Source organism: Alexandromys fortis, unplaced genomic scaffold (genome assembly GCF_014885135.2).
Source record: "Alexandromys fortis isolate MF-2015 unplaced genomic scaffold, M_Fortis_MF-2015_v1.1 scaffold_235, whole genome shotgun sequence".
Taxonomy (NCBI): domain Eukaryota; kingdom Metazoa; phylum Chordata; class Mammalia; order Rodentia; family Cricetidae; genus Alexandromys; species Alexandromys fortis.
Genome location: NW_026068114.1, coordinates 1,134,771 through 1,156,929, shown reverse-complemented (window position 1 = coordinate 1,156,929; position 22,159 = coordinate 1,134,771). Strand labels below are relative to the sequence as shown.

Below are 22,159 nucleotides of genomic sequence, written 5' to 3'. Positions count from 1 at the left end.
GTGCCTCGTTGGCTTCGCTTGTCTGCCTGTGTTCAGCTGTCTGGACTCATAGTTCATTCTGGAAGAGGAAGGAGGGTGCTTACTACAGACCCTGCTGTCAGTGTTCTGCGGCATGGGTGCCTCTTTTAAATTGTGCACCAAAGCCAAGAGTTTAACAGAGATGGGATGGAGACGTGTGTGTGTGTGTGTTTGTGTGTGTGTGTGTGTGTGTGTGTGTGTGTGTGTGTGGCGGGTGGGGAGGACTTCATCATCCTTTATGGCGGTGGCAGCTTTCTCTTGTACTTTTGCCCCTCTGTCTCACAGAATTATCTGAATATCTGGATATCTCTGATATTACCCTAGGATGCTTATACAGTGTTTTTATTTTGTATGTATTGGGTAAGAATGAGTTGGAACAAGTTTCCCAGTAGAATACCCTAGGCTAAAGATTTCTCCCCCAGAACTCCCATGGTTAGAGTTTCCAGGTAAGTTTCAGATATCCAGTCAAAAATTACATGAACATACTGTGTTACAATATTGTTTGTTGTTACGTACAATTCCAGTTCAGCCGGCTACTTGTCCTGCGTGTTTTATTTTCTGTATCTGGCAGTCTTAACATGGAGTGTAATTCTGATTTAGGATGGTTTTAGAAGTTCCATATACCTGGTGAGGGAACAAGCGATTTGACGTCAAAAGAACCAAATTTGAATGCTGACAACCTTGGTGGTCAGCTCTGTGGCTTGTGTCCAAGGCTTGGCTCGTGCGCTGCACCTGACTCTGCTATTGCAATGGGCAGTTACACCTTTCTAAGCCGCATTGCTGAGCAATAAGAATAAATGCAAAGTCACCCTGGGAATAGGAGAGCCTCCGAGAAACAGGACTGTTAGTAAGAGGGGAGTTCGTAAGTGTCGCCAGTTCCTGGGTTCAGAGCTGTGACAGGTGGAGAGGGAAGGACAGACAGCGCCCCACTTGTGCCGTGACTTGGCTGTTTTATGCTGTAGAGAACTGCACATTCAGAGAAAATGTGTGTGAACTTTGACCTGCTCTTGACACCTAGCGTTTGCACAGTTATGAGGTGCAGTGCAGTGTTTCCAATTGAGTCTTAATTGCATTGGTAGTGATCAGCTCAGGTAGTTGGCATATCGTCAGTTGAACTTTTATCATTTCTTGGCGATGAGCGCTTTCAAATGCTTTTTCTCTACCAGAGCACACTGCAAATGTGCATTTAGTTGTCAAAGAAGAAAATCAGTAAAGGCTTATTTTGAGCTATACAGCACAGGATTATTATTAAATATATATGTATATGTAAGTGCTCAGTATTGGTAGTTGTTAGGGAAATGTGAATCAAAGCCATAGTGAGGACTGTAAGTTGGACTCTGGGTAGAATCACTCACTGCTCTTTCAGAAGATCTGGGTTGGGTTCCCAGCACCTACATGGCAGCTTGCAACATCTATAGCTCCCATTCCAGGGAAACCTGCTGCCCTCATCCAACCTCTGTACGTATTTCACACACGGTGTCATTATAGACACGCCAGCAAAACACTAATACACATAATAGTAAATAAATGCATGTAAAAATATAAAAAAGACAATGAGATACTATTCACCCCAGTGGGGTGGCTATTATTTAAAAGACCCCTCCCCCAAAACCCCTACAAATGCCAGTAAGGATGCGGAGAAAGGGAACCCCACTGATGATGGGGTGAATATAAGCTAGTGTAAACAATACAGTACCAAGATACCTCAGAAACCTAAAAATGCAACTGCCATTCAGTATAGCAGCCCAAATTGGGTCCAGAGGAAATTAAACCATACCCACATCACTCTCTTCATAGTAGCCAAGGCAGAACTAACTGTCCACCATAGATGACTAGATAAAGATCACAAGGCACAGAGCTGTAGGATACTGCCTAGCGGTTAAAGCCCTTCAAGGTTCTTTCCTTGGGGGAGGTGATGTAAGATTGCCTCTTGTCCAGCTGGGCGGCATCAGCACTCACAGGTTTCCAGGCAGCCATGAGAGTGAGACTTGACAGTGCCCTGTGCTGCCAGACCCAGACCATTCCCCCTCTCTCTCTCTCTCTCTCTCTCTCTCTCTCTCTCTCTCTCTCTCTCTCTCTCTATCTCTCGTGTGTGTACTATAGCACATGTGTGGAGGTCAGAGGACAACTTGTGGAAGTCGGTTTTTTCCTCCTACCGTGTAGATTCTAGGGGCCAAGCTCTCTCACCACACGTGACAGCAAACACCTTTGCCCACTGACTGGCTCGCTGGCTCTCAGCACTGTATTTATTTATTTTATTTTAGTAAGTTGGGTTTTTTTTGTCCCACTGAAGACTAGTGAAGTGTTCAGAGCATTTTTAAGGTAGACTAGGATAAACTACAATGTTCGGTAGATTAAGTATATTAAACACACCTTTCAACTAGCAGTATTTTCAACTTGGGATGAATTAGCAGGGACCTGAGCCCTGCTGTGAGTCCAGGAGTGTCTGGAATATGAAAGATCACTGTCCCGACTCAGAATTCAGATTGCTGAATACCTTGATTGCAAACCCCAGTTTTTCTTCTTATGCAGCAAGTGAACTACACAGTCTCTTGCAGCCATTTCTCCTAAGACGAGTGAAAGCCCAGGTAGCCACGGAGCTTCCCAAGAAGACAGAGGTGGTGATATACCATGGCATGTCAGCACTACAGAAGAAGTACTACAAGGCCATCTTGATGAAAGACCTAGGTACAGGGATGCGTCTGTTCGGAAGCCGATGAATGTGGTTTTCATGTAGGAGTGTGCAATAATCAGGCGCTCTCCCCCTCTACAGCAAGGAGGGAGTGGAGATGCTGGGTGATTCTCTGGTCTGCTGCAGTGAGTGCGGCAGTGTCTCAGACACCGTTTCCTCTGGCCCCATTCCCCTTGCTGCCTTGAAGTAAGCACTTCTAAGTGCCCCAGTCCTGCCCTCTATCTTTCCAGCCCATTGGAGACTTAACGAGCTGCAAAATGCTGTTGGCTCAGATTCACTGAGAAGGGAGAGGCAACAGCATGATCTCTTGATTTCCATTTTATAGTTGTCCCTCTATACATTTTATAGTTGTAACAGTTACAGTGGGAAGATCAGATGTCTGAAAAAACTCAAGTTCACTACATCCAACTTATGGTTTATTGTTCCTTCTTAAAACGGCTAAGCAGTTTCACACAGGTGTCCAGTTCAGTCTGAGCAGTTACACAGGGTTTGAGGTGCCCGTGATTAAACGTATGAGGCTCTGGACTTGGGAGGGTGGGTTGTTCTGTAATCCATGTTTCTTGTTGTCTTTACAATTTCAGATGCATTTGAGAATGAGACAGCAAAGAAAGTCAAGCTGCAGAACATCCTCACACAGCTTCGCAAGTGCGTGGACCACCCGTATCTATTCGATGGTGAGAGTCGCGGGGCTCTGTCCTGCCACATTACCACTTTACTTACGGTCCGTGACCCAAACCACTGTGAGGCATGCCCTCCACCCTTGTTCAATCCACTCAGATCATGTTTTTCTTTTCCTTTTCAACTCCAAGTTCCAGTCATAGATCCTGCGTTGTGTTTGCCCCATCTCTTTGTTCTCCCGGAAGGTGGACATGTTCTTAAGGTTTTTTTCACTGACTCATTTTTCTCAATGCATTGACGGTTTTGGAGACTCGAAACCAGTGGCTCTACAGATTGCCATCATGGTTTATCTGAGTGTTTCCTCACAGTTCATGTCTCCTTGTCTTGAGCCCACTCAGTCAGCCCTTCTTCACCACATTATGGTTGTACCGGACATCTCTGTGCTGGTGGTTGTCTAGTGTCATGGTCCAGTCAGTCCCTCAGAGACTGTGGCAAGGGTGTCATTGCTTTCTGAAACACTCTTGGTCTCCATGGAGCACTTCATCTTGCCTGCCTGCCTCAGCTGTCCCCCTGCACTGCCTGTGTCCTACTGATGTCTGCGTTTCTGACCACATCTGTCCCCTGGACTGCCTGTGTCCTACTGACATCGCGTTTCTGACCACATCTGTCCCCCTGCACTGCCCATGTCTTACTGACATTGTGTTTCTGACCATATCCATCCCCCTGCACTGCCCGTGTCCTACTGACGTCCGTGTTTCTAAGTGCCACCTTAGGCCTCCACCTGTAGATTAGATTTTAATTTTCATTTAAGCTGGGACCTTTGTTTAATTTTTTTTCTTTCTTTCCTTTTCTTCCTTCTTTTTTCTCTCTTCAGTTTTTCCTCTCCCTCCCCCTCTCCTCTCTGTTTTGAAGTAGGTCTCACTGTGTAGTTTAGCTTGGCCTGAAGCTTATTCTAAGTCGTGACTAGCCTCAAACTCGTGAATATTCAGTCCGCTTGACTCTGCGTTAGAAGTGCTGTATTAAAGGCCTGAACCAGCACACCCACCAAAGCTGGTAATTTAAAAATATGCTCTTATTGGAAGCCCAGGGACAGTCCTAGGACTTGTGGACACGGAGTCCCTATCGTAGGAAGGCCTAGTGCAGAGGTTAGTTGCAGTCAGGTAGGGTTCCTAATGCTGCCGCTGTTTAAACAATTCACAGACTCTTAATCCAATGCACATTTGGCTTTTGTTTGTTGTAATGGATGGGAACTTGTAGATTTTAAAAGCAGCTCTCAGGTAATGTAATTCTGACCGCTGCCCCATACCTTGGAATGTATATGCCATCTCTGAACTGTTTTTGGTTCACTTCTCTAGAGAGCCTGGACTCTAGTTTAGGTTTCTTGCCTATAACATCAAAGTTGGTTTGCACCTTAGATAAGCTTTTTTTTTTCCTTTGAGGTATTTGTGATTGGTGTGAAGAAGTACTGAGGTTATCATACAAACAGATAATCATAAAATTCCTCAGCCACAGTTGAGCCTCGGCACACCCAGTGTAGGGAGTATGGGGTGCTTTGCCGGCGGCCGACAATCAGCGTTTCTCCTCGGGGAATCTGCTCCAGTGTTGCACGTTAGTGGAAGTGGGTTCTTTCTTCTCTAGGTGTGGAACCAGAGCCCTTCGAAGTTGGAGAGCACCTGATTGAGGCCAGTGGGAAGCTTCATCTACTGGACAGGCTGCTGGCATTTCTCTACTCTGGGTAGGCAGTGGGTTCACACCATTGAAACCCAAGTACTAAAGAATTTCTCGAGAGGTTTTCTTTCTTAATCAACCTTGATTAAGGTTCCCCCTTCTATGGAGGATGCTCCTGGCTCCTGCTATCCCATCCCCCATTTACCCCCCCCCCCATGGTCATCCTTTTGTTTGGATTCCTATAGCTGTCAGGATCCTAATCCAGTCAGTGTCCTCCTCTGATGTGCTGTCTGACTCATCAATGTTTGGCCACCTTATCACTCCAACCTTGTCTGTTTCACCAGAACAAAGATGGCGCTGATCTTTCCCTCCACGATTGCCCGTTGGCAGCCTGTGTTGAATCAGTATCTATCATAGGGGCTCAGTTAATATTCCTTCTTGTTAACCTGTGGGTCTTGGTCTAACCTCAAGAGGATCTAAGGGGACATTTTTTCATAGACACTGAATTAGGCAACAAAAGATCTTGTGTAGTAGTGTTTGGCTGATTCCTCCATGAAAAAGGGGGAATCTAGACAAACCCCAGATTCTTGAGGATTTCAGTTCATCCCTTTCAGACCCGTCCCAGATATGGCCTGAGATTTAGCAAAATTGCCCACTAGGAATATGCAGGATTAATAATTGCATCTTAAATGATTATATGCCATGCGGTATCTTATTAGTTAGAGTCAATAAAGTATATCTATTTGTTGTACCCAAGGAATTTCTGAATTCTTTATGCCTGATTTTTTTCTTTTCATGGACCCAGAAAGGTTATATGTCCAAGGTCATTACATGGCAGAGGTGAGATTAGAACCCCCTTTCCTTCACACACACACATGCACACATTTGGGGCTGAGTCTTCCAGGAGTTCTCTTTAACTGTTGCTCTGAAGCACACAGAGACCAGGTTAATTCTCTCGGCAAGAATTTTGTTTTGATGGCATTGTGCTTTATTCATGATGTTTTAAAGTCATGCCCAGTTAAAAGGCTTGACTTTGTTCATTCCTTGCCATTGTTCTATTTGTTATTGTTGTTTTGAGATGGTAGCTCACTGTGTAGCTCTAGGTGGCCTGGAACTGTCAAGTGCACACCTTGTAGACCCTGTTGGCCTTGAACTTGAAATGGTCCTGCTGCCTCTGTCTGCCAAATGCTGGGGTTTCAGGCATGAGCAACCACAACCACACCCTTGTTTGTTTTGAGAAGGGGTATAATTTTGATTTTATTTTTTATGCATGTGGGGTGTGCATATGTGTGTGTGTGTGTGTGTGACACACACACAAATTCGGAAGTACATTTATACATACATACGTACATACTGAGGCCAGAGGATAACTTCATGTGTTATCAGAAACACTGTCCACATCCTTTGAGACAAGGGCTGTCAACTGGTCTGTAGCTCGCTCACCAGTTAGGCGAGACTAGCTGTGTAGCAAGCCTAGGGATGCTCCTGTCCCTGCCTCCTAGAGCTGAGATTCTGCTCATGCCACCACACCCACATTTTTTAACGTGGGTTTGAGATCAAGCTCAGGCCCTCATCCTTGTGAGGCAAGCAAACACTGAACTGACTGAGACACACGCCCCAACCCCCCCCCCTCCGCCCTTGACTCCATGAATGTCAGTGTCAATATACCATATATGGGCAGTACCCACAGAGGCCAGAAGAGGGCATTGGATGCCCAGAATTGGAGTTACTGCTAGTTAGGCGCTGCCAGTTAGGTTCTTGGAATGGAACCCGGCACTCTGAACTGCCCAGCCATTTCTCCACCCCTTGCTTCACTCGTAACCTGTCATCTTATGTTGTCCCTTTTCTTCTTTCATCGTGGATCTTGGGAAGTGAGATGCCATTCGTCCCTTTCTAAAGTAATGTGTCTCTGAATTTCCAGCCAAAGTAGCTGTAAATAATAGTAACTTTCTCCCCAAGTAAGATTAGGGATAAGCAGCTGACTGTGGCCATCAAGGTCTTGAGAGGTGTGTGTGTTTTGAATTTTGTATTTTACTCTTTATACGTGTGTATTTATCTTGCTTTTGGCATGAATGCTTGTACTTGAATGCATTGACTTTCAGTGTGTGCTCTGGCCTTTCTGGAGCTTCCCGTAGCCTGTGTGATTGACAAACACCCCTGGGATTTCTCCACTGTAGTTTAAGAACTGCCACTTTGAAAGGGACAGCGCCAGGTTTACTTGCATTCTTTACATAAAATACTTACGAGTTTCTGAGGAAGTCTTTAAATTACATTTCTACTTTAGTATTTCATTTATTTATAAACTTGGATTCTTTTTTTTTTTTCAAAAGAATTTTGCTTGAGGGAAATATACCTTAAATATTTCCAGAATTGTCACTCTCTCCTTTCTTTCCTTACCAGGGGCCATCGGGTTTTACTTTTCTCCCAGATGACCCACATGTTGGATATTCTGCAAGACTACATGGATTACAGAGGTGACTCCCCTTGTGCACCACAGCTCCTGAATCATTTGTAGCTATACCAGTCACATATGTAACATATGTGATAGTCATATGAGGTGTGGCGATTACAGAGGAAAAGTATACCACAACATGATTCAGGGTCAAAAGAAGACGAGACATGGATAGTGGAGTGAAAACTGGCAGCGTGGAGAGATGTGTGGGCAGACACAAGCAGCCACATTCCCACTGGCTATGAGGTTTCTGATGATGGCACTGGGGCAAATGCCATGGAAACGTTATCTGTATGACAGACACATTTCAATGTCAAGAACTTTCCAATCATGAAACATTTACCTCAGCAGCCGAGTCCTTGCTCAGACTCGCTGGACAGATGCAAGTGTAGAAGACCCACAATCAAATGGCAGAGAGGCGGGGCCGGTCGAAAACCCACAATCAAATGGGAGAGAGGCTGGCCCGGTCGTTTCCATTAACAATAAGGAGTGGGGTTATTACCTGAGCACTTTGCTTAATATGCCATACAGTGCATGTGAGATATTGGAAAAACCTGTGCCTTTGGTTGCTCTCAAGGCCCCTGGAGACATGACAGCTCCAGACCGTGTGGTGTAAGTTAGTCCAGACTGGGCCTCAGAGCTATACTTAATGCTCCTCAAATGCTGTGGGAAACCTAGGCCAGGGCTCCCTTGCAGGGCTCTCGGAGCACAAGAAGAGCTCAAGTTGAGAGCTCTCTTTGGGTCTGGAGCATGTTGACAGGCGGGAGACCCTCCAGCTCCAGAGAAAGGCAAACACTGGGCCACCAGACACCCTCCTCACTGGCTCCCGTACTTCTGATTGCTTCTCATCGAGTGCAGTTTGCCATGGAGCCGGCTTTCAGGCTTGCCCGGGAATGGTTCAAAACCACATACTAAGCACCACTTCAGCTGCACTTAAGAGTAACAATGTGTTTGTGTTAATGCGTTCTTTTGTAAAATGATAGCATTGCCCCCCTATAAGTTTAGACTTTTCCCCCATGGAAATTATTAGAAGTGGGGGATCCTGCCTGTTTATGAAAAGGGTAAAGCTGATGTCTGCTTTTGGACTGACTAATTTTTTCCCCCAGAATCCTTGAAAAAGAATTAAGGTTGTCCATTTTCTCCCCTCTTCAAGGCTACAGCTATGAGCGTGTGGATGGCTCCGTGAGAGGAGAAGAGAGGCACCTGGCCATTAAGAACTTTGGGAAACAGCCCATTTTTGTTTTTCTGCTGAGTACCCGGGCAGGTAGGCCACATGGGTTCTGATGAAAGCAGGCGACGATCCGGGAGAACGTCTACACCCCGACCATTAGTGCGTTTCCCTAATTCTCTAAAAGACAAGGTTATCAGCAAGGAGTTAAAAGGAGGTGATTGAGGCCATCGCCATGGTTGGTTAAGAGGCTGGACTTCCGAAAGCGTGGTGACCGTTTTATGGCTCCTTCCTAAGCTACCTTCTCATCAAGGAAACTTCAGCTGAAGTCTTGAGTTCTTAGAAACGATCCTAACCTGCTTTGGCTCCTGGCCTGCAATGTCCGGAGAGAGTTCCATAGGAAGTTTTATTTATACTTAGGGAGTGCAGCTCTTCCCCCAACTGTGATTTGGGGGATGAAATAGCTTCTCTGCTAGTTTACCTTCCTCCAGAAACACTTCTCTAACCCAGCACACGCTTAGTGAGTATTTAATTGCTTCAAAATGTGATTATAGTAAAATTGCCAGCTACTTAGAGTTTGACAATGTCTATATATAACTTCAGTCATAAATATTATCTCACATTTGGGATATGTTATTAAGAGGGTGATTTGTTTTATGCATTATTAAACAATTTGACATTAGCTTCTGGAAACCTTTCTTTTTTTTTTTTAGATTCTGAATCATCCTTAAATCACTTTTTAACCCATTGGCTAGTCTTATTAATTTATTTCTTTAAGAAAACTTTTAATTTATGTGCATATGCCTGTTTTGTTTCTATTTGTAACATAAACATGCAGGTGTCCTTGGAGGCAAGAAGAGGGTATCTAATCTCCTGGATAGAGTTGTAGGCCATTGTAAACCACTAGATAGGGGTTTTGGGAACCAAATCCACGTTCTCATGCTTTTACCCACCTCTCCAGTTCCTCATTATCTTATTTCTTATATATTGAAATCCTCCTGAAGCAGACAGGGTGAATACAGAGATGTGTGTTCCTCTATTAAGGAGAGATCAGCATCTCCGTGGAAAGGGTTCTGTCTTATTAGGAAGCATTCACCGAGTGATTAGTGTGATAAGGGTGTATAAAAGAAGCTCTAGATGTAATCCTAGGTAAGGGGATTATTCTGCCGGCGGCTGCCTTATCTGTCTAATAAAGATAATAATGCATGATGTAATCAGCCTCCCAGCCCTTCGCTCATGTCATCCTCGGTCTCCTGTAGTCTTAGACAAAGCGTAGGGTCTGGTCAGGTAGCCTCGGAAGAACAGTCAGTTCTATTTGTGATACTTTAAAGATTCCATCATTTCCCGACTCAGAGGACAGTCTTTTGTTTGAAATGTCAAACATTAAGAAGGACGAGCTGTCCGCATTTTAGTTAATTTCCCTGGAGGACCCAGGGCAGACCCTGGAGTAGCAGAAGCACTGGGCACTGCCTTTTCCAGAAGCGCGCTGTTGTGCTCGCCGGCCACTGTGTGTGCCTCAGGTCTGCAGCACTTCGATTTGTTCAGCAATTCGCCCTGTGTTCAAGGGTTTCTGTGAATGAATCATATCGCCACCAGGGGGCAATGATAGCTCATGAATATGTTTCAAGCAGTTTTGAGCAGAGCTTATTAAAAAGATACCACTCATGGGCTTGAGTGTAGCTCACACACGTGCCCGTGTAGCATGTACAAGGTCCTGGGCCCCTTCCCTGGTCCTGCAAAGAAAGTGGGATCACCCTTTGGACAGAGCTGCCTTTCAACATCGTGTGACTCCTAACCACCAGGCCACAAGGGCAGGGTCGGGGTGGGGTGGGGGGTGGGGGATGTTGCAAATTTTTGAAGTGAAACAGGCACCTGGCAGGTGTTAGAGTGTAGTGAACAAACAGGCGCTGGAGCTGGTGTGGTGGAACAGCCTGCCGTACTGGCTGTCAGGAAGAGTAGTGTTAAGGACTGCTCCAGCCCAGCAGTTAGAGGTCAGTCATCCTGGGCCACACAGTAGGACCCTGTCTTGAACAAAAAAAGGAAGGAAGGAAGGAAGGAAGGAAGGAAGGAAGGAAGGAAGGAAGGAAGGAAGGAAGGAAAAGAAAAACTATAACAGCAACCACAAAAGCCCAGGAAATGTAGCTAACAGGTTTAAGAACCAGACATGGACATGGGAGTCTGAACCTTAGCTCCTTTACCTTCTAGCTGTGCAATTTCAAATGAGTGTTTGATGTCTCTGTATTTCCATCTCAGTATCAGCAAAAGAGGTGAAAATGAATAGTTAGCGCCCATTAGTTTGTTGCGTAGGGCATAAGAGTTGATTTTCGTAAAATGCTCAGTTGCTCACTTGCAACTGGCAGGTTAAGCTTAAATGTATTAGCCCTGCTAGGTAACCTAGCCCCGCTCAGTAATCAGTCATTATCAGCTCTTTATTCCAGATTTAATTTTAAATATTTCTGTTTGTCTTGAGAGCCAGCTGGGCGTCAGGAGTCCTTCTGAGAAGTAACCTTTAATTTAAGCTCCTGGAACAAGCCCTGTCAGGCCCCCTTGTTTCTGCAGCGGTCTCTAATGACCCTGGCAAGAACCAGTCCGTTTTGTATTAGTTTTTACATTAATCAAAGAAAAGACTGTAATTTGCCTTCATGGTTCTTTTAATTCCCGAAACCCATGGACGCACCTCTCCCCTTTTTCTGTAGCACCAAAGAAAACCTTGAAAATTGCTGCAGGAGGAGGTGGTTTGGTTTTCTCACGCTGTACCTGGTAGGTGTGGATGCAGTTCCAGGAGCCTGGCTAAGGCTTTCTGCAGAGCAGGGGAGGCAGTCTCCTGTTCTGCCCTTCTCCATCAGCACGTCAGAGATCTTGCCACCTAGCTTGGCCCGCAAGTGTGGGTCAGGGCTCTTCCCTTATAAACGCCCGCACAGATTGTCCCATGCTCACCGTCCTTTTCTGAAGGAGCGTGCACCCTTTTCCTTGTAGACTGTCCTAGGCTAATGTAGTCCAGTGTTTTAGGTCTGGGAGAGCTGAAACTGCTTCACGCTCCTGACTTGAGCATCTTCCTTTGCTGCTTTTCCCTACTTCCCCGTTCTGTTCTGTGTGATGATTACATCCTCCCAAGTCAGGCAGTAGGAGGCTAAGGGAGCAGGTGTGACCGTGCTGGGCTCTGGAGTTGTGGACGAGTGACGTTTGACTGACCAGTTGTTAGGGTTACCCTGTCTGGACCGTCTTTATTCTCCAGATTCCTGTGTGTGTCTTGGGTGACTCTCCCTTGCCTTATTTCCAGGTGGAGTGGGCATGAACTTAACGGCAGCAGACACCGTTATTTTTGTTGACAGTGATTTTAACCCTCAGAATGACCTGCAGGCGGCTGCCAGAGCTCACCGAATTGGCCAGAACAAGTGAGTGGGTTCAGCGTCGGTGATTTCCACTTCCTTGGTTTGCTCGACACTCCTGGATTGGGAAGAAGGGAGGAAGTAGTCCTGGTGACAGCACCAATCAGGAACTGAGAGCCCGGCTTTGCTGTTGGCTCCTGCAGCAGCATTAGTGGGTGGCACCATAGTCCAGACTCGTTTTGTTGAACAAAAAGCCAAATTATGAAGGGGTTAGAAGGTATCTTTAGAAGCTATTTAATTCAGTGAGCTAGGACCCACCTCACAAAACAAAACAAACAAACAGCAGCAGCAACAACAACAACAGCAAAAACCGGTCAACACCAATAAGAAATGAGCTCAGTGGTGTTTTTGTAGATTTGTCTCATATTGCTTTGTTTGGATTTTTTTTTTTTATCTTTTGGTCTTTTGCTTGTATATTATGTTTCCAATCTTGTTTTTTTTTATGAGTTTTATTTGTGTGTGTGTTTCTTCTTTTTTTTTTTTCTGTTTGTTTTATTAAGAGAGAAAGAAGGCCTGGAGTTGGAGGGGTAGGAAGGGCCTGGGAGGAGAAACAGGTCAGAATATATTGTATGAGTTGCCCCTGCCCCTAACACATGGCCACTTGATGTTACCGAAATTTACCAAAAATTATGTGCTTGCCTTGGGCCTAAGGATGACACGTGCCTACAAGGTTTTCCTTGGCACAGATGACACAGTTCAGGTCACCTCCGCATCCTTTCGTCCATATCTGGAAGGCCGGATCCGTCTCTAGCTGTGCTCACCTGGTGCGTCCTTTCCTGGCGTCGCCTGCACTCATCACGCTCTGCTGTCACTTGACTGGCGCACAGGTCTGTCAAAGTCATCCGTCTGATCGGCCGGGACACTGTGGAAGAAATCGTGTACAGGAAGGCAGCCTCCAAACTGCAGCTTACCAACATGGTCATGGAAGGGGGCCATTTCACCCTAGGAGCCGCGAGACCGTCCGCTGAGGCCGACTTCCAGGTTAGAATCTCTTCTTACCCATAGGCTCATCGTGACTCATTCCTGCGTTGGTGCCTGCTATGTGCAGGGGACTGCAGGAGTCAAAAATAGGTACAGATAGGTACAGAGTAAAGGGAACAGGTGCTGTCTGTCTGTCTTGGGTTTAAATCTGAGCCTCATCACTCCATCACTTCAGAGGTCTTTCTTTGCTTAACACAAGGGTTCCATTAGTCATGTCTGAGGATGCTGAAAACAATTAGAGAATTAAAAAACAAACTAAGGTTATCATAACAGTTGATTCTGTACCTCTGTCTTGGTTTCTTTTCTTCTTGCTTTGAAAAATACTAGACAAAATCAACTGGAGAACGGGTGTATTTTAGCACGCAGCTCAAACCCAGCATGTTTGGGAAGTCAGATCCACAGGAGCCTGAAGCAGCTGGTGACATCATATCCACAGTAAAACGGCAGGGAGCCAAGAATGTTTGGGCACAGTTTACTTTCTTCTTTTTACACATTGCAGGATCCACACTCAGGAAGCGGCGTCCCCACTTCCGTGCCCGCCTTCCCATCTCAATCACCCTAGTCAGCGTGAGTTTCTGGTGTGCCTGGAGGCAGGCGTGTGTCCAGATGCTCTCCTCCAGTGTGGGCAGACCCTCATCACAAACTCTTGGCTTTCTTTGGGCTTTGGTACCAAATGCAGAGTCAGTTGCATTGGTTATATATAGCAACATTAAATATAAACGTACCCAGATGTTGGTGCTTCAGTGAGCTATGTAAGGAGTTTTGACACCGTTAACAGCCTACCTTAAAGGTTTCCAAGTTCTGAAGGTAGTATATCTAAAGTCCAATCCAAAAGAGCAAGATGCAAGTGAACCTGAGCTATTGTGTGAGCATTTGCAGGGTTGGGAGCTGCAGGTGAGCCCTAAGATGCCACCTGAGCCTTCTGTGCCTCCCATCATCACAACTAGTGGATGAGAGGCTCAGGGAGCAGCGGAAGTCTCTGGGGAGTGCTGGTCTTTGCCAGAGTGGTGTCCACGGAACGCTGCGGTGGGAAAGCAGATTGCCAGAGGAGCCAGCCAGTGCTGGGATCAAGAGGCTTAGCTGAGAGAGTTGGGAAACAGCTGAGTCTGACTGCTCCTGCTGCTCCTGGAAAGCCTGTGATGATGAGTTGGTGAGAAGTGCTATAGGAAATACTTGAAATTACCATTACTCTTAGCAAAAAAATAAAAATAAAAATCAGACACTTATCCGTATTGTATTGTTGCTGAGATTGTCAGAGTCAATAACTGTGATCATCCTTTATCCCCATCTGCTTAGCCATCATTCTGCTGTTAAAAGCTTGCTTGCTGTCAGCTGTGATGGACAGCAAATACTGGGTGTCCGTCAGAGAAGGAACGTCTGAGCCATTAGCAAGTCTCCCACATCACCATGTTTTTTTTTTTTTTTCTTCATCAGAACTAACTGGACTTTTGTTTTCTCCATTCAAGTTAAGTGAGATACTTAAATTCGGCTTGGATAAACTGCTGTCCTCTGAGGGGAGCAGTGTGGATGAAGTAGACTTGGAATCCATCCTGGGAGAAACCAGAGATGGGCAGTGGGTCCCTGATGCTTTGCCTGCCGCAGCCTAAGGAGGAAACAGAGAACAAGAGGAAGGAAGTGAGTTGGGAACCAGATCTTACAGTCTGTCATGCATTTTGGGTTGATTTTTTTTTGTGCAGGGGGAGCAATGTGGGTCTCATTCTGCTACCCGTGGGAATCTGTTTTCCCAGCACTCTTCATTAAACAGACTGGTTTTATTTTTTCTTTTTTTGCCCAAAGTGTGTTTTTGACCTTTGTCAGAATCAGGTACCTTTAACTGTTCGGGCTACTTTCTGGGACGTCTTTTGTGTTCTGTGCTTCCACACATGTGCCATGTTGATTTGTATCTATGGCTCTGCAGTATGGTTTGAATTTGAATATTTTGACACCTTTGGCATCTTTTCTGCTATGCTAAGGGTTGCGTTAGCTATCTGGGGTCTGTATGCTTCCATATAAGTCAGAAATGCCGTTGGAATTTTGATGGGATTTTAGTGGACACATTAATTGCTAATGTAGCCATTTTTACAATATTAATTCTTCCAGTCCATGATCATAAGAGGTCTCCCTCCATCTTGAATTTCATTCCTTAGTGTCGATACGATTCATTATAGAAGTCGTTCACCTTTCTGTTGGATTTGTCTTCCTGGTTTCCATGCATTTGTGTGGTTTATTTTTCTAGCTGTTGAGTTCTATCTTTATCATACTGTGCTATGATCTGATAAGACACAAGGTATTATTTCTGTTCCTTTGCATCTGGGAAGATTTGATTCGTGAACTGGGTGTAGTGGTGTATATATCTTTAATCCCAGCACTTGGAAGGCAGAAGCAGGTGGATTTCTGAGTTAGAGGTCCGCCTGGGCTATGTAGCAAGACCTTGTCGCAAACAAGCTGGGAGATTTGATGTATGGCCTGGGATATGTCTGTTTTAGAGATTGCCCCCTGGGCTGCTGAGACATGTGTACCCTGTTCCTGTCGGATGGAGTATTCCATGTGTTCTGTGGAATAGTTTAACTCTGAGGTGTCCGTTGTTTTTCTCGTTTGGATGACCTCTCTCGAGATGCGAGTGGGTTAATATCTGACCTTTTATGTCGGGCTGTATTTGTTTTACTAATTTGGGAGCCCCAATATATAATATATATAATATGTAGTGACCTTCTTTCCTCACTAATCTTGGTATGGGGTCATCTTTAATTGGATATGAAAATGCCCATAGCACCTTGCTTTCAGTTTGTTTCCCTGACCGATGCCTTGTATACTTTGATTCTTAGATTGTTGTTGTCTACCAGCCTAGTGTATTTCTTGGAGACAATGAATAGTTAATTTTTTAAATTTTAATTTATTTGCCAGCTAGCTAATCTGTGGTTCATTTGTTGAGTTCATTTGCATTTAAGGTTGTTGAGATATTTACTACTGGCTGTTTTGGTTGTTATCTGTTCTTTACTGTGTCTGTTAGTGTTGGGAGTTTACTCGATTACTGTGTTGGGCATGATGGATTCCTTTCTAGTTCTCCCTTCTTCAGCCGTTCTTCTCAGGACTTTCACTCTTGTCCTTTCATGACTGAGTCTCTCCCTTCCTCCTCTGTGTATAGTATTCCTGTAAGTACCTTCTGCGGTGCCAGATCGGTGGTCATGATCTGCCTTAGTTTGTGCTTGCCTTGAAATGTCCTCCAGCCCTCCTGCACCACATCTGTATGTGTGCATTTGTGTGGTGTTATGTGCATGTGTGTATGTGGGTGTATAGATGCATGCGTGGATGCTAGAAGAAGGTATTTAGTGTCTCCCTGTTTCACCCTCATCCTTATTCCTTCAAGGCAGGGTCTCTCCCTGAACGCGGAGCCCCCTTTTTCGTCTAGGCTGGCAGCCAGCAAGACCCAGCCATTCTCTTCTCTCTGTCCCCAACAGGACTAAGGTTACAGGCATGCCGGGGATCATGCCCAGCTTGCTCATGAGTGCTGGGATCCCAACTTAGATTTCCCATGCTTGAACCTAGTGTTTCTTTTTAAAGGTTTGCTTATTTTTATCTCACGTGTTTGGGTGTGTGTACCACATGCTTGTGGAAGTCAGAAAAGGGCATCGGGAGTTAGAGATGGTTGTGAGCTGCCGTGTGGGTGCTGGAGATCCATCTTGGGTCTTCTGGAAGAACAGCAACTGCTTTTAACCCCAGAGCCATCTCTCCAGCCCCTTATGTAGTGTTTATTGATCTTGTCTGCCATCTTTGATATTCTTTCTGTTTTATTATTTTGGTTCTGCTGTGTTTTTTTTTGATAAATTGAAATTTTCATTTTCAACATTTCTATATTGTTTCCTTTTTCAAAATTTCTTTCCTCATTTTTTTTTTTTTGAGCCATATTGCTGCTTTTCTCATCCGTTAAAGCTTTCCCTCTGTGTTGCTGACTTTTCTCCAGGTCTTGAACGCATCTATTTGTTCTTAGCCTCTTTCAGGTCACAGAAAACCTTTGCGGTCTTGGTCTGGTGTTTGCCTTAGTTCGGTGGCTGAGCTGTGACTGTTAGGAGAGTCAGGTTGCCTTGCTTGCCCATGTCTCTCATTTCTGCGTCCAGATCTCTCAGGCCATACAGCTGAGGATGACCAGTAGTGGCTTCAGAGTTTGATCTGCTAGCTGGCTTCAGAGCTGTCAAAGCCCAGGGTAATCTCAGTTGATGAGCTCTGTCCTGGGCCACCAAGGGCAGGGCTGTCTCTTCCTGTGCATTTCCAAGGCTTGGCCCGTCTTCTGCCACTCACCTGCTTCTGCAGTCAGTGACTGGCCCTCGTGCTGGCCACCGCTGCCCCTCAGGGCCTTCTCTCCTCTGGGTTGTGGCAGGCCACACTGAAACTCCCCCGCCTGGGTCTGTTCCTTGATCTCAGACCTGTGGATTCGTTCCTTTTTGATCAGTAGTCTTAACATGGCATTCAGGCTGCTGCCTTCCAAGTCATACAATGTGACATGGTGGGCTTTCTCTCTGAGGCTACGCTGTTGGCTGGAGGAATCACTGTCTCACCAAAGCCGGCCGTTGGATTTGAGGCTCGTGAAGACTGTGGTCTTGTCCTGAGTGTCTGCTAACTTACCTTCATGAAGAGGTTTCTGCCCTCTCCCACCCCCACTCCCACCTGCTGGGGACCTGCCACACTGAGGCTCCACTGGCCCGCCGTCCTTCGCTCTTCTCTGCTAGGCCTGCACTTCATAAGCTTCCAGAGCTCCTCCTCCCCTATTTCTGTCTTTGGGATAAAGTCTTTCCCCTTCCTGTGACCGCAACAGAGAGGCAGCCTCTAGTCTGCCATCTTACCCCAGAGTGAACAGCTTACCTCTGAGTGTTTTAAAGATTTATTTGTTTTTATTGTATGTGTGTGAGTGTCTTGCCTGCATGTCTGTCTGTGCACCACATGCATGCAGTGCCTGAGGAGGTCACAAGATCCCCTGGAACTGGAGTTAGGGACAGTTGTCAGCTTCTGCGTGGATGTTGGGAACTGAAGAAGGTCCTGCAGTTCTTTAGTGCCGAGCTGTTGCCCCACCCGGAACGGTTTACATTTTAAACCCAGCATATATGATAAACAGTGCAGGTTCTGTTGTGCATTTGACATGTGTGTAGATGTTCCCCTCCCCCCTGGATTTGGTCAATGCTCTGAGGTTTTGAATTTGAAATGTTTGTTTGTGGTCTTGTGTATCCCAGGCTGGCCTCAGATTCACCATGGAAGCTAAGGATCATTGGCTTTGAAATTCTGATCCTCCACATCTGCTGCCAGAGCTGGGATTAGAGGCCTGCGCCACCGTGCTGTTCTGTGGGGCACTGGGAACTAGGTGCAGGGCTTTGTGCTTGCTGGGCAAGTTCTCTGCCAGCTGAGCCACACCCTCAGCCCACTGGAGTGTTTTTGTGTGGAGAATGCGCCCCGTGTCTCATGGCGATTGCCAATGATTGTTTTCCTGTCCCAGCAGCCACAGGAAGTCGGTGATTCTAGCTCACCTGCCTTCTGCCTGAGAAATGGTACATTCTATTTGGGTGGCAGGTCGGCTGGGCACGACATCTGCTTTTGGCATTCACTTTCGTTTATCCAGAAGCGGGTTTCCCATCACCTGCTTACTCTTTCCCTTTGCCCTGTGGTGAGAAGGGGAAAGTTACCCCACATCCCCAGCACAAACACACAGAGCACGGTGTCTTCCAAAATATCTGGCTACATCTTCTTTCTGGTCCTTTCTCTTCCTTAGTAGTCATTGCTCTGGTGCCCCTGTTCTCAGCCCATCCTCACTGCCTGCTTGCCTGTTCAGTGTGCGTCTGGCCTTCTAGTAGTGTGGCATTGGCGCTGACCCTGCTGGTCCGGATGCCCGTTTCTCTGTTCACTTGCAAATGGGAGTTTATAGTATTTCCTGACTCTTCATTTTGTAATAGGCATGGACCGGCGAGATTTTTATGGGATGTGTGGAGAAACCGGAATTCGGGCAGCTGGCCATTTCAGGTGCTCTGACGTCTGCCGTGTTTTATCTTTAAATCCCCGCATGATAGCATCCCATTCATGGTTTTCAAGATGCTTTCCGGCCTCTGTTTTAATTGTATGCTGCTGTCATTTCAGGGGCATAATAGTGCCCCCGATGCTTCTTTGAGAACATTTGTCATACATTTAGAATGAATATTACAGGAAGGGCTTTTGAAAAGATTCCCTGCCCCCAATATTGCTTCTTTTTCTTCCAGGTTTTTTTTTTTTTTTTTTTTGAATCTTTTGTTCTCATTGGTAGTTTTCTAGAAATGCCTGGTGTCCCGAGGCTAACAGGCAGCTCTGCTGTGAGCAGATAGGTGGATAGGTGCTCCCGGGGCCTCACTCCAGCGTTAAGCCTGGTGAGCCAGATTTTGCCCTGAGGGAACCTTCCTATAGACTCCTGTTTGAAGTCTTTAATTGGCCCGTGTCAGACACAAATTCTCCCCTATCGTCCATGGAAAAGTGAGGGGTTGAAATAACCTCAGTGGTTTCAGCTGAAGAGGAGGGTGCAGCAGAGGTTGTGTTTCCAGCATTTGGTGGCGCATATTCTCTCAGGGCTCCGCCTGTGGTGCTCTGCCCTGTGAGTCCCAAGCGTTGGCCAAGAGGGTCTGTTCTCATGGGTAACTTGGCTGAGCACCCGTGCCCGCTCCCATGGCCTCTGTTTATCTGTTGTTCCTCCAGCCACTGTATGTTCTGGGGAGAGTGCTGACCCTTTCCGCGTCCTCTTGCCTCGTGTCTTTCTTAAAACCCCTTTACTGTCATTGAAGGTTTCAGGTGAGGGGGGAGTAGATGCACGTGGCCATATTTTTAAAGTTATATTTGATTACCTTAAATACCAAAGCTTACATCCATTTCTCCACTCACTTAGATTAATTCCAGCTTATTTTTTTTCAACATTTGCCAGAGCAAAATAAAACTGCAATGTTTTCAGAAAGATCATTACACTTCTAAGTCAACCCGACTGCTAAAAAAATTATGTATTTTTAGACAGGCCAACTGCCAGGAAAAAAGAAAAAAAAAATCCCCCATAGGATTAACATTTGGAAACTTGTCTTTGATGAACGGGTCTAGCCTCCCTGTGTGCTAGGTGACTGAACAGACAGGGGTTTTGTGAGTCTAGGGCAGTGATTCTTAACGTTCCTAATGCTGCAGTCCTTCAGTACAGTTCCTCACGTAGTAGTGACCCCCAACCATAAAATTATTTTCATTGCTACATCATAACTGGTTTTGCTACTGTTGTGAATGGTAATGTAAATATCTGATATGGAGGATATCTGATATGCAACCCGTGGGGGTCGCCACCTACAGGTTGAGGACCACGGTGTGGGGTGTGGTTTCAGCCTCTTGGCTGCAGTCTGTGGGTGCACGATTTAAAACAGCATCCATGGGTTTGAAAGACTAGTCATTAGTGCAGCCCCAGTGCAAACCCAAACACGATTGGTTTATCTTGAGTGCCAGGGTTTTTGAAAGGCACATTTCCGTTAGAAGTTAGAATTTCGTGGTGTATGTAGCTACATATGTTGATGGTGTTTTGACACTTCTCAGATCTTTATTTTCTTTTCCACTTGTTGATCGAGTGGCTCATTGGAAGCCCCCTGCTGATTTAATTAGCAAATGCCAATTAGAATTACAGCTGGGTAGAGTTTGGTACAAGTGTGAAGCAATTGATCTCTTGGGAATGAAAATGTTTTGCTTTCATACTCTCCAGGGAAAACATACTTATAGCTGACTTCACAGTGCTCTGAAAACACATTACGTGGTAATGTGTGCTGCTAGGCTCACTTCGGTTTTCGGCCGTTCTCATCTGTTTGTGGCTGCTGACCATGGATGGTTTTCGCTGGATTCCTGGTCTTAACTGTCACCCACCCTCACCGAGCCTTTGTCTAGATGGCCTTAGAAATGTGTGCTGTACCCTGCCAGTCCCGTGCTGGGTGACTCACAGCCGCGTGCAGCTTCAGCTCTGGGGCATGTGACACCCTCTTCTAGCACCCCAGGCCCTGTACTCATTTGTACAGCCCCTCCCACACGGATACACACAATTAAAAATAAAAATAAAATCTTAAGAAACAAAACAGTGAGATCTCACAGAGGCCAGAATCCTCCTTCACCCTTCAGCTGTGGGAGCTGAGGAGCGCCTCCATCCCCGTGCATGCTCGGTTAGCCAGGGTGCAGGGGAGAGGCAGGAAGGTGCAGCGTGGGAGCTTCAGCGCTGTAAATGCAGGGATCATCTGTGATGCTTCATTTTCTCACACTCTGCACCATTTGTTTCTGTAATATAGAAAAGCAGGGAGCGGGCTGAATATTAAATGTGCACTTGGCATTAAGAAGTGGGATTTATTACGGAATCTTCAAGTCAGTGAGATTCATGCTGAGGAGCCGAGTCGGGTGAATGAGTGAGTGGTGGAGATTCAGCAGGGTGAAGGAATTCTCCAGTCATTGGTCATCAAGGATGGACCGACTGGGTTATGAACCATGTTCTGTTCTACGAAAAGAGGAATACAGGACTCCTGTGTAGAACTTGAAGATGTTCATGACATGTAATAGGCTGGTCTTGGCTCATTTTTAGAATACGGGCCTTTTCCTTGTTCACCTGCTTTGAATAGCATTGATCCACTTCCCTGTCTGACATTTCTTTCTTTGGTTTTGTGTTCTTAGAAAACCATATGTACTTGTTTGAAGGTAAAGATTATTCTAAAGAGCCCAGTAAGGAAGACAGAAAGTCGTTTGAACAGCTGGTGAATCTTCAGAAAACTCTTCTAGAGAAAACGAGTCACGGGGGCCGGTCGCTCCGCAATAAAGACAGCGTAAGCGACATTGTTTTTCTATAAAACCATAAACTCTGGGGCCACATTGTTCTCTGTGGATGGGTTGTTAAGAAACAGGAGTGTGTTGACTGAATATAATAAGTGACTGACTTTTGTATAAAAACGGAAGTGTTCTAAAAGCATTGGTCAAGCTGGGGAGGGCTGAGAGATGGCTCACTGCTTAGGAGCCATTACAGTTCTCAGGAGGCCCCAGGTTCCCAGCACCTACATGGCGGCCCACATTCTTGTGTAACCCCAGTTCTGGGGGATCTAACACTGTCTTCTGGACTCCGTAGGCTCCTGCACACACACACACACACACACACACACACACACACACACACACAC

General features: G+C 45.9%; 1 protein-coding gene across 1 annotated transcript in view; it reads left to right on the top strand.

The window, feature by feature from the left end:
• Positions 1-22,159, top strand: part of Chd1l (chromodomain helicase DNA binding protein 1 like) — a 52,287-nt gene that overhangs the window by 19,479 nt on the left and 10,649 nt on the right. The window contains 9 exon segments of the mRNA XM_050124781.1: positions 2,551-2,706; positions 3,292-3,384; positions 4,967-5,063; positions 7,397-7,470; positions 8,602-8,712; positions 11,897-12,011; positions 12,833-12,986; positions 14,453-14,621; positions 21,663-21,811. Of these exon segments, the coding sequence (XP_049980738.1) occupies positions 2,551-2,706; positions 3,292-3,384; positions 4,967-5,063; positions 7,397-7,470; positions 8,602-8,712; positions 11,897-12,011; positions 12,833-12,986; positions 14,453-14,621; positions 21,663-21,811 (1,118 nt within the window).